This window comes from Balaenoptera physalus (assembly GCF_965194825.1).
Source record: "Balaenoptera physalus genome assembly, chromosome: X".
Classification (NCBI taxonomy): domain Eukaryota; kingdom Metazoa; phylum Chordata; class Mammalia; order Artiodactyla; family Balaenopteridae; genus Balaenoptera; species Balaenoptera physalus.
In genome coordinates this window covers 13,585,030-13,597,821 of record NC_138903.1, presented here as the reverse complement: position 1 = coordinate 13,597,821, position 12,792 = coordinate 13,585,030, and the positions used below count along the sequence as shown (strand labels likewise).

The following is a 12,792-nucleotide window of genomic DNA, read 5'->3' as shown; positions in this document are numbered from 1 at the left end:
ACTTCATATGCTTTGTATATCAAGCAGAATGAGGGTAGCTTAAAATTCTGTTATGAAAATGAGAGCATCTAACCTGAAAGATACATGGCCCCTCTACCTCTTTGTAGAGGTTGGTAAAGGTGGTACCTGTTGGCAGGGCTAAAAGTGACTGGGTGACACTAACTGGCAGCCAGATATAAGATTAAGAATGGAAAATACTACTCCATAGAGCATGGCTACAATAATCTTTAGCCTAGAAAGAATATCATGACTTGTCAAAACTGTGAGAAAACTCTTTTTTTTAAATTTATTTATTTTGGCTGCGTTGGGTTTTCATTGCTGGGCACGGGCTTTCTCTGGTTGCAGTGAGCTGGGGCTACTCTTTGTTGTGGTGCGCGGGCTTCTCATTGCGGTGGCTTCTCTTGTTGCAGAGCATGGGCTCTAGGCACATGGGCTTCAGTAGTTGTGACACGCAGGCTCAGTAGTTGTGGCTCGTGGGCTCTAGAGCACAGGCTCAGTAGTTGTGGCGCACGGGCTTAGTTGCTCCGCGGCATGTGGGATCTTCCCGGACCAGGGCTCGAACCTGTGTCCCCTGCATCGGCAGGAGGATTCTTAACCACTGCGCCACCAGGGAAGTCCTGAGAAAACTCTTAATACAACACCCAAGCGAAGCTGGAAAGAGTTAAACATTCAGGAAGAAATGTCAGTAAAGTCTTGTTTTTACTACATGGGACTCATTTTTTTTTAATTTTTATTTTTAAAATTTTTATTTATTTATTTTCATTGAAGTATAGTTGGTTTACAATGTTGTGTTAGTTTCAGGTGTACAGCAAAGTGATTCAGTTATATATTTTTTTCAGATTATTTTCCATTATAGTTTATTATAAAATATTGGATATAGTTCCCTGTGGTATACAGTAAATCCTTGTTGCTTATCCAGTTTATGTATAGTGGTGTGTATCTGTTAATCACATACTCCTAATTTATCCCCCACCTTTCCCCTTTGGTAACCATAAGTTTCTTTTCTATGTCTGTGAGTCTTTGTTTTGTATAAAGATTCATTTGTATTGTTTTTTAGAGTCCACATATAAGTGATATCATATAACATTTGTCTTCCTCTGTCTGCCTTACTTCACTTCGTATGATATTTTTTAGGTCCGTCCACATTGCTGCAAATGGCAATATTTCATTCTTTTTTATCGCTGAGTAATATTCCATTGTGTATCTATACTGCATCTTCTTAAGCCTATCGTCTGTTGATGGGCACTTGGGTTGCTTCCATGTCTTGGCTATTGTAAATAGTGCTGCTATGAACATTGGGGTGCATGTATCTTTTCAGATTAGAGTTTTCATCTTTTCCGGATATATGCCCAGGAGTAGGATTGCTGGATCCTATGGTAGCTCTATTTTTAGTTTTTTAAGGAACCTGCATACTGTTTTCCATAGTAGCTGCAGCAATTTACATTCTACATAGGACTTATTTTAATGTATTGGTCTTCATGCAGATGAGACACTCAGACAGGCACATATGCATCCTGTTTATGAAACCATCCTTTAAATTGCTACCTTAGGAATATAAAGTTGGCAGAATTACACTCACTCAGTTTGTCTGAATTAATCTTTATTTCCAAACATTAGTGATTAACTTTCTCTGAACTAGAAAATTGTTACCCTGTGTGAAAAAAAGGCAAGGTTCATAATGGTTACAGTTGTTGATTAACCTACAAAATTTGATGAGCCTTCGAATATCGTAGCTTCAGATTTTTTTCTCATCTTAAAAAGGGCATAAGGTACGGGAGTGGAGACAAAAATTTTCCAGAGCCCAGGGCTCCTTGTTTATCAAAGATACTGGGAGTTGTTTTTCTCTGGCTGGGAATGTCAAAAAAATTGCAGTGTACCTCGTGATACTTCATTTCCACAGTCTTGAGCTCCTTAAACTGCCCATTTATGATTCAAATAAGTCAATTCCGTTTTATTAAATTATCAAATATTCATGGGCCATGAGAAATGCAAATGGAACCAAATATAGTCCCTGCCCTCCAGGAGCTTAAAATTTGTAGGACCCCAAAGCAAATCATGTTGGCAATAGATCCATGTACAAATGGATCCATGTACAAAATGCTATGGGAACACAGGACAAAGAGAGAATAAAAAGTTAGTAGATCTGACAAGTCCACAACAAATAGTAACAGCTAAAAATCTATAACAAAAACAAAAGAAAAGAAAGATTTCTCGAAGGAGGTGATCATTGAGATAGACCTGTAATAGTGGTTAAGATGTTTAAAGATAAAAAAATGAAAGCTCACAGTGTTCAAGGTTGTATAGGTTTACAAAATACCTGTTTGTGACAATGAAACAGAACAATCAGCTTCAAAATTTAAAAGCTACATTGGTTCTCTGCTACATCTTGTTTTATTGCAGGTAAATGGAGCATACATAATCCCCCACATGCGTTTACAACTCTGATGTACTTTAAAAGGCATCTTGTGTGAATCAAAAGAACAACTCACGTGTTTTCTTTTCGTGTGATCTCATATTTAATTCACCCTCCAGAGCAGTAAATCAATAGTTATGTGCCACGAAACTGCTTTCCAGTAGTGTTGTGGAGTATGAAAAAGCACAGAGAAATCAATTTCTCTTTCCTGTCTCAGGAGACTCTGTGCCTTTCATATTGCTCATGGCAACAGTAGTCTCAACTTTTTATCTACGTTCTCTAAACTCTAAACATTGGCAGTAAATAGGACCATATTCAGAATGATTGAAAATGCTTTATTTGTCATCATTACCACTGTTACTGATAAATTATTAAGCTCCTATTTGTGAAATTGCTGAAATGAGCATTGTATGAAGCAAGTTTGATATGAATTCTCTGGAGGTTTAATACTTAAAATTGTGCATGAAAATAAAGGCTAAGTATGTACAGGATTTTGAAAAGTGGAAGAAAAAAACCCAATATGTTGAGAGGCAAGAACAATAGCATCTAGTTCTGTGTTCCACCTCTTTTATTGAACTCTCAAGCTCTTTAGTTGTTAAATCATTTTTAGCATGTTCCAAGTGATCCAGACCTTGTAAGAGTCTTCATATTTTAAGTCAAGTTATTGACGGTGTCTTATTTTATCATTATACGTTTTCTCTCTCTATTCATCTGACAGGACCTATAAAAGTCAGTATTTTTAATCATTTCATTTTTGGCTGCTGTTTCTTTTGCTAATGACAAGTACTTTTCTAAGCAAATACTGGGGTATAGAAAAATTAAAACTGTAATTATAGACTATTTAGAAAGTAGAATGAGATCACTGTACATCTGTACTTCTTATGTCATGTGGCTAGAACAGTACTCCAAGGAAAATTCATAGCCACAGATATTTTCACATTAACTGAGAAAGATTAAAAATAAATAAGCCTACTAGCCAACTCAAGAGTTATAAAAAGAACAAGAAAACCAGTATGACAGAAAGAGTAAAGACTTAATAAATGTAAAGACAGATGAATCAGAAAGCAGAAAGAAAGGAATTAAAAATTAAATGCGAGATCTTGTTCTTTGTTTAAACAACAACAAAAATAGGTAAATTTCTGGAAAGAACAAAGGGGAAATGAGAAAAAAATTTATAACTAGAAAATATAAAGGAAATGTAACAATGAATGGAGTATTTTATGGGAAATATTGTATAAAGTCCATGAGGAAACTGGAAAATCTTAATGAAATGAATGCTTTCCTTGGATATTGTAAACAGCGAAAAGGGACTCAGAAAGAAATACGAAACCTGAAATTAATGACAATATAAGAAAATTTTAAAAGAACTCTTCCTCCGAAATATGTATGGTCCAGAATCTTCAACTCTGAATATTTTATCTCTTCTACATTGTCAAGTATTTGTAAACATAGACGATGTTAGAAATCTTTCTGTACCATTTTCAACATGGTAATACGAGGGCTGGAAAGAAGAATCAGCACTTGAAAAGGAACCTAAATATTCTTCTACAAAAATGGATTTAAAAACCTAAAAAAAGAAAAACACAGCAACTAAGTCCAGAAGCATGTTAGAAATCATCAAACTGAGCTTATCTAAGGGTTGGATCAATGTAAAGAAATTTTAAATATAATGTACCAAATGGTAAAAATTCTCGGATCATATTAATAGATACTGAAAAGGCAGGCGATACAATTCAATATAGGTTATTGAATACAATTCAATAAAGGGAATTTTCAGTAAACTAGGAATAAAATAAATTTGATATATCTCATGATCTATCAAATTTAAAGTGACTCACCAGGGAATTCCCTGGCCATCCAGTGGTTAGGACTCCACGCTTTCATTGCCGAGGGCACGGGTTCGATCCCTGGTCGGGGAAGTAAGATTCCACAAGCCAGACAGCGCGGCATGCATAAACAAACAAACAAACAAATAAATAATAAAAAATAAAAAATAAAAGAAATAAAAAATAAAGCGACTCACCAGATCCCATGGAGGAACAGCTTTCCCTTCAGGGTGAGGAAGAAGACAAGGGCCCATGTGATTGCCACCGCGATGTTTCCCTGTTCTCATAGGGCCACTACAGTGAGATGAAACAACAATAACATCACAGGAGAACATACAAGAAGATCCAAGGCTAAGGAAGGTGTGTTTTAACTATTAAAATATATTCACATTGGTCGTCCATGCAGGTAGTATTATGGGTATTTTGTACTTCTCTCTTTTTGCCTCTCTGTATTTTCTGTACAGAACTTCTATTGTTCTTTTTTCTATTGTTTTAAAAATGAGACAACGAACATTGAGAAATCATAATTCAAAAGAGAAGAGATTTTCTTCTCTTTTCAAATGAGTGGCTTACACTGACAAAAACTCAGCATTTTACTGTCTTCAATCCTCGTCACATAAGTGACTAAGTAAAAGCAAAAGAGAGACATTTGATACTTTTATGAAGTTTTAAGGCTAAAAGAAGGCTGAATCAGATTTCTATCTCGCTAACAGGGCTTTGTTCCTTGATGCAAATAATCAGCTTTGTTACCATCTCTGTCTATTCCCTCCCCGCCCCCAGGATGCCTTTATCTAGTCTAACATTTCCTAAGATAACTTCATCTAGTCTGACTTTGTTTTCAGGGGTCAGTTATGCGGGCCCTTCCTTCTAGGAAATTTCCATTTCATCTAATAGTGAAATTTCTGGAATGACTAGGCTAACTTTTGGCCACTTCTCTCTCTAGTACAACTTTTCCTGACTCTGTGCCCTGGCAACCAAGGTGAAGGAGATGAGGAAGAGCTCCTTAAGTGGAGTTAGCCAACAGCAGTGGGTCATCTATGATAAGCTGTCACCCTAACCAGGAAGGGGAAATGAGAAGTGTAGCTGTTGATATTTTTCTTGTTGCTGCTTTAAAAATCCAGATTTTCTGTTTAACAGTGGAGTCACCCGATCTAATTTTTCCATTCATGGTTTTCAAGCAACGAGGAGGAATCTGGGGACTGAACACATGCAGAGGCGGCGTGGCAGAGAGGAAAGTCCTGACACTGACCTGCTGGGGGGCTTGACTGGCACCTGTAGGATGCCCACTAGGGGAAAGTTTCCTCTCCACTCACTGCCGCAGTCCTCTGAGCATCTCCGAGGTTTCGTTACAATTTCAGTTTTGATCAGTGATGACCCTGAGACACAGTCGGGTTCAGTGTGGTGGAGATAGGGTTCAAGTGTAAGTCATCCAGGCTGGTAAAGTGACACCCATTCCACTCCCTGTTGCCACCAATGCCTTAAGTAGTGGATCCTCGGTTTCCTCGTATGTAAGATGATTATACCACAGCAGCTGTGGGGTGCTGTTTTGAGGATTAGAGAAATAATTCAGCAAAGCTAGTTCATGGTAGGTAGCTCCTAATTACTGTCGTATAGCTGCACTGAGCAATGTAGTTGCTTAGCCGCATGTTTCTACTTAAATTAACTTAAGAAAAATTCATTTTCTCAGCAGCACTAGCCCCATTGCAAGTGCTCAACAGCCACCTATGCCTAGTGGCTACCATATTGTCCGTACTGTGTACATATTGTATAGTGCAGATATAGAACGTTTCCATCATCACAGAATGTTCCATTGGATAGCACTGCTGTACATCATTAACTTTGATTTTACACAACTACCAGAGCTTAGCGCTGAGCAAAACCATTCTCTTTGAATTGGAAGCTCTCCTGAATGTTTACCTGTGGAGATGAGAGTCTAATGAGGCCAGTCTTGGAAGGGTGTCCTTTGTTCACCAGAGATAGAAAGGAGTGATGTTTGCTTCCTAAATTAAGAGAGTCTATCTATACGCCAGAGATATTTCAGCCCTGAAAAGATGGGAAGTTCATGCCAGGGTAAACCTCCAGAAAGGACTAATTCTTTCCACTGTGCATTTAACCAGACAACAACAGAAGAAAGGTGGGGGGAGGATTCCGACTTTTGAGTCAGCAGAGAAGACATTCTTTGGAGGTAGAATTTGGAAAGGACAGCTAATCTGTTTTCCAAACAGATTTTCGTAAATAACTGACAGGAGATGGGCTGCTTCTATCAAAGTATTAACCCAGATGATGGGGGTTAATCATTAAACCTTTTAGGTGGTGGCTTGCTTGTTTGTCTGATATTCTAATCCGGGTCACAGAATGGCTAAGGCAGCTTTAAGTGAAGGGTGGATTTTTTTCCCCTCCGTTTGCCTTGTGTTTTCCACTTTGAAAGAATGTTGTGGCTGCTCTTTTTTCTAGTGACTGCTATTCATGCCGAACTCTGTCAACCAGGTACGTAAGCCTTGAAACTTCAAAACAGACGAACAGTTTTCTAAATGATTGACAAGTCTCTGCCTGAAAGACTTCTTTATTTTTGTAAATCTGCCGTCGTGTCATGGCTTCAAAGTTGAGCCTGTGAATGTTTTATGAGTTTCAAGTAAAAATTTCAACCATTTAAGATGATTGCAGTTAAACTTTCAGGAGTATCTGGGGCAGTTTAATTGCAATTCTGTGTTCTGTTGATTCGAGTTGCATTAAATATTAGGATTTATCAGGTTCCATTTTGGCAGATTTTATCATCATATAGTGCTCTCTCTCTTTTTTCTCTCTGGCAGATGCAGAAAATGCTTTTAAAGTGAGACTTAGTCTCAGAACAGCTCTGGGAGATAAAGCAGTAAGTGAAGAAACTTGTATGTTCCTTTAAAATTTTGTTTGCTAATAACACTGCTTTCTCTGCATAGTTATCTTAAACTTGTATAGATTGCTTCTAAAGACCTCAAATCTGATATTTTCTTAAAGCAAAAAGATTGTAGTAAAATAGAAATTGTTAATAAAGTGATCTTGCCTGAAGTATTTAATCTGCAGTGTATGCTGGAAAATATGTGAAGTTCTGTACTACCCAAAACAATTTTGCAAGCCTGCACGTTTCAACCTAGCAGAGTGGAGCAAAGGGGCCTGAGTCAGGCTCTCAGGTATGGGTTGGGCTCTGCTCCTCACCGTTGTGGTCATTTGAACTTTGTCAGTGACTTTTCTCATCATTGAAAGGAGGGCACGTTTCACCCACCTGAGATCTTTCATAGCACAAAATGTTCCAATTCTCAGGTGAGGTTTCTTCAATTCTTCTCAAATATCAAAGTAATAACATGAAATATATGCTTATGAAATTAAAGTTAAAAAAAATACTCATGGGGCTCCGGTAGCTATAGGAACAGTAAAGACTGTTGAATTAATAAGAGGGAGTTGTGTCATTCTAGTTTCGGTTTTCCGGCATGGTCTGTGACAGTTTTCCCGAATAGAAGGTGATGGTAAGACGCCTCAGGCTAGAGATGATAAAAGAGTGCTAAAGATACTTGGAAGTATTCAGTTTGCAGGGCAATCCACCGTTTTGTTCACTCAGTGAGTAATAATCATTCTAACAGCCAGCATTCCTTGAGAACTTAGTTTACTTTCTAGCTGGGACCCTTCTAATCACTTTGCTCACATCAGCTCATTTAGCCCTCACAACAACCCTTTGAGGAAGGTGGCATGGGCATTCCCATTCTCAGTAGGTGCATGAGAAAACTGAGGCGCAAAGACATTACGTGGCCTACTCAAGATCTCAAGTCAGCAAGGGGCAGGGGTCAGGTTTGAACCCAGGCAGTCTGACTGCAGAATCCACCATCTCTGCCAGTGCGTAGGGTTGCTTATCCCAGGATCCTCTGAGGGCAGGCACCATGCTGGATGCTGGGGATGCAGTGCAGCTAAAACCAGGCTCATCCTTGCCCTTGGGGAGCTTATAGTAGTGGAATTGGTTGCATATTAATGAACCAAATGCAAGTGTGTAATCTTGACGAGCATTACAGGGAGGAGAAGTACATAGGGGCTTTGGCCTCATGAGGGGCCGCAGTAACTGCCATTTGCTGTGAGGTCTAAAGCATGAGTAAAAGTGAACCAGGGGATGCAAGGAAAGAGGGTGGAGGGACCAGCACATGCAAAGGCTTATCATAGGAAAGAACTTGGGGAGAGTGAAGGGTGGAAGGAAGGGCAAGGTGCCTGGAAGTGGAGCAGTGAGGAGGAGCATGGCGCATGATGAGCTTTGAGAGGAAGGAAGGGTCAGGCCAAAGAATGTGTGGACTGTGTTGAGGAGTTTTGATACTGTCTTTTTTTTTTTTTTTTAAATAAATGTTATCTATTTATTTATTTATTTATTTATTTTTGGCTGTGTTGGGTCTTCGTTGCTGTGCACGGGCTTTTCTCTAGTTGCAGCGAGCAGGGGCTACTCTTTGTTGCTGCGCATGGGCTCCTCATTGCGGTGGCTTCTCTTGTTGCAGAACACGGGCTCTAGGCATGCCCGCTTCAGTAGTTGTGGCACGCGGGCTCTAGAACGCAGGCTCAGTAGTTGTGGCACGCGGGCTCAGTAGTTGCGGCTCACAGGCTGTAGAGCGCAGCCTCAGTAGTTGTGGCGCATGGGCTTAGTTGCTCCGCGGCATGTGGGGTCTTCCTGGACCAGGGCTCGAACCCGTGTCCCCTGCATTGGCAGGCGGACTGCTAACCACTGCACCGTCAGGCAAGTCCTTGATATTATCTTTAAAGCAAGGAGGAGTTTCGTGGAAGGGGTGTCATGACAGAATTTGTGTTTACAAGACACTTTGGCCACAGTGTGGAAGACAGAGTCAAGGGGACTGGAGTAGAGAGGAGGAGCCAGTTGGGAGGCAGTTGGAGTAGTGCAGGTGGGAGGTGATGGCTATTTGGAGTATGGTGTGTTGGTGGAGAGAGGGGGCAGTGAAGGGATTTGAGAGCCACGGGGATGGGATGACAAGGCAGAGAGGACGAGGGGTCAAGGATGAGCTTTTGTTTCTAATTATGCACCTGGATGCATGATGGCCCATTTATGAGTCAGGGAACCAAGAACCAACAAGAAAACCATGCCTTTAATTTTGGACTTACTGAGTTTGAGGTATTATTGACAAACAGGCAAGGACAGAGCTGGCTTGAGATATACATTCCTGCGTCACCTGCATTGAGGTGGTAATGACAGTGCTGAGGGAGAAAGCGGAGGGTGGCAAGAGGAGAGGGGCTAGCCTTGAGCTTAGCGATTCTCGATTCTCGAAAGCTTAAAGCCCTTGTAGAGGAGGGTGAACCTGCAAAGGAGGCAGAGGGGCAGGAGGAAAACCAGGACGATGCTGTATCACGAAAGGGAAGAGAGTGCTTTCAGATGAAGGGACTGTTCAAGAGCATCAAATGCTGTTGAGAGGCCAAGTGAGGCGTGACTGAAAACCGCGCATTGTGTTGAGCAACGTGAAGGTCATTGGTAACGTGAGAGAGCTGCTTTGTAGAGCGGAGGGATTGGAAGGCAGATGGTGGAGGAGGTTAAGAATAAGTGGGCAGTGGGGCTTCCCTGGTGGCGCAGTGGTTAAGAATCCGCCTGCCAATACAGGGCACACGGGTTTGAGCCCTGGTCCGGGAAGATCCCACATGCCGCGGACCAACTAAGCCCATGGGCCACAACTACTGAGCCTGCGCTCTAGAGCCCGCGAGCCACAACTACTGAAGCCCATGTGCCACAACTACTGAGCCTGCGTGCCTAGAGCCCGTGCTCCGCAACAAGAGAAGCCACCGCAGTGAGAAGCCCGCGCATCGCAATGAAGAGTAGCCCCCGCTCGCCGCAACTAGAGAAAGCCCACGTACAACAGCGAAGACCCAACACAGCCAAAAATAAATAAAATACATAAATTAAAAAAAAAAAAAAGAATAAGTGGGCAGTGACCCTGTAAAGACAGAAGGATGGACAACTCCTTTGGGAATTTTGGCTGTGACGGGAAGGAGAGGGAGCAGTGGGTAGAAGAAGGAGGACTGAATAAAGTGATTTAGTTTTGCTGTTGTTTTAATGGGAAAGACTTGAGCGTAGTTCATAGTCAATGGACAGCCTCCAGTCAGCACTGAATGCACAGAAGAGAGGGGGAAACTGTATTGTTTAGATCCTGGGAAGGGCCGAATGGAAGCGTTCCTAATAGAGGTGGACAGAACAGCCGTTGACAGGAGGAGAAACACCACATCTGGCCCTTCGGGGGAGGATGTGGATAAGACATGTGCCTATGGAGGAAGTTTTGTACTTGGTGTCAGGAGGGCGGGGGAGTGTAGGTGGATGACTCGAGATGTATCAGTAACTTATAAAACAGGAGCGCCTAGTGAGAGTGAGGTTTGAGGGAAGCACTGAGATTTGGGGAGGCCTGAAGGAGCTTTGAAAAAGTCATTGTGAACCATGAGAGAGAGAAAACTGATGGAGAATCCTAAGGGGATCCCAGGCAATTTGGGAGTAGGTCATCATGAGTTTAGAGTTAAGCCACAAAACCTGTTTTGTGATTTTCTCCAGTTACACTTGATTACCACCTAAAATGTGGGGTCAGCCACTTCAGTTTGCTAGGGCTGCTGTAACACAGTACCACAGATTGAGTGGCTTGAACAACAGAAATTTGTTTTCTCTCATTCTGGAGGCTGGAAGTCCAAGATCAAGGTGTCAGCAGGGTCGGTTCCTTCTGAGTTCTGTGAGGGAGGGATGTGTTCCAGGCCTCTCCCCTTGGCTTCTAGATGGCTGTCTTCTCCCTGTGTCTACACGTCTTCCCTCTGTATGTGTCTGTGACAAATTTCCTGTTCTTACAAGGACACCCGTCATATTGGATTAGGGCCCACCCTAGTGATCTAATTGTAACCTAATCACCTCTGTAAAGACACTATCTCCATATATGGTTCCATTCTGAGGTACTGGGGGGTTAGGATTTTAACATATGAATTTCTTTGTAGGGGGGTACAATTCAGCCCATAATACACACATACACTCAAGTTTTCAGCTGAGAATATAAAAAGTAAAATTGTACCGGTGTTAATAAAGGAAAGGAAGCTGAGAAGGGGAGTCAGTTTTGAGGGAAAGGTGAAAGGAAAGAAGGGAATCAACTGTTTATGTCCAGGATGAGATGTCCAAATGACCTATTTGTTGACTGGCTACTAATAACTGCAGATTTGGAAGAAGATAATGCAGTGGGACACACACCACACTTACAATGATAGAATAGCCAGGAAACTCTATCCTGAACATTATGGTGACATGATTTATCATGGTCTCCAGTCTTTATTGTATGAGGAAGATGAGAGAGAGAGACACAGACAGACAGACAGACACACACCAAAACCAGTGTGGCCACAGTTAGAACCCAGTGGACCAATTTTTACCCCATGCCTCTTCACTTTACCTTCGGTTTTACTTCTCTTTCAGTATGCGTGGGATACAAATGAAGAATATCTCTTCAAAGCGATGGTGGCTTTCTCCATGAGAAGAGTTCCCAACAGAGAAGCAACTGAGTAAGTAAGCAATGAAAAGTCTAAATTGATTGTTTGCAGTATTATTTGAGACAGGACATTAATTCAAAACTCAATCTTGAAAATAACGTATACATCTAACTTTTAAGGGACCCACATTTTAATTTAACATTAAAAAGAACCTTTATAATCTAGCTCAGCTTATAGTTTATATCATGTTTTAACAATGCTTTTCATTCAATTGGCACTATGAAGATAAATATAAAAATTTGTAGTTAACATGTCATAAGCTTTCTACATTTCTATATATATGTGTATATATATATATACACATATATATATATATTTCTCTTGCAGGTAGATAGATAGATAGATAGATAGATAGATAGATAGATAGATAAGATAAGATAGAAAGAAAAGAGTTCCCTTCTCATTGTATTGGTCTGCTCTGGCTGCCATAACAAAATACCACAGACTGGGTGGCTTAAACAACAGAAATTTATTTCTCACAGTTCTGGAGGCTGGGAAGTTGAAGATTAAGATGCTGACAAGGTAGGTTTCATTCTGAGGCCTCTTCTTTCAGCTTGTAGGCAACACCAAATCTTTGTATGCTCACATGACCTCTTGTTTGTTGAGGGGGAAGTGGCAGGGGAGAGAGTGAGCATTCTGGTGCCTTTTTGGATGAGGGCGCTAATCCTCTCTATCAGGGCTCCACCATTATGACCTCATTTAACTGTAATTATCTCCTTATAGGCCCTATCTCCAACTATTAATACATTCACATTTGGGGTTAGGACTTCAACATATGAACTTGGGGGGCAAGGGGATAAGTGCATAGCACTCATTTTGAAAATAACTTACATATGTATAGATTCATGGCACTGTTGGTATCTATCATAGCACCTTGTTTATTTTCTTCAAAGCCTTAGTACAACTTTTAATAGTTTTACATTTCAATCTGTTCTTCCGAAGGAATCTTCCCTATTTGTGATGTTTCCTTCCATCTCCATTTGTGGTTAGGGTAACACTCCTGGTTTCTCTCTACTCCCTTACTTCACTCTTCCC

General features: G+C 40.9%; 1 protein-coding gene across 9 annotated transcripts in view; it reads left to right on the top strand.

Annotated features, from left to right (window-relative positions):
• The window catches only part of CLTRN (collectrin, amino acid transport regulator), a 67,606-nt gene that overhangs the window by 2,588 nt on the left and 52,226 nt on the right, over positions 1–12,792 (top strand). For 2 of the 9 annotated variants that reach the window (XR_014258925.1, XM_082447306.1), the window contains exons 1-3: positions 5,909–6,726; positions 7,050–7,108; positions 11,684–11,769. Coding sequence is in view for 7 of the 9 variants with exons in the window: in XM_082447306.1 (XP_082303432.1) it covers positions 6,669–6,726; positions 7,050–7,108; positions 11,684–11,769 (203 nt within the window). In the remaining 2 variants the exon portion in view is untranslated. Of the gene's footprint in view, positions 1–5,803; positions 6,727–7,049; positions 7,109–11,683; positions 11,770–12,792 lie in introns of those variants that run through there. The other 7 variants (XM_082447308.1, XM_082447307.1, XM_082447304.1 and 4 more) reach the window with 6 other exon arrangements.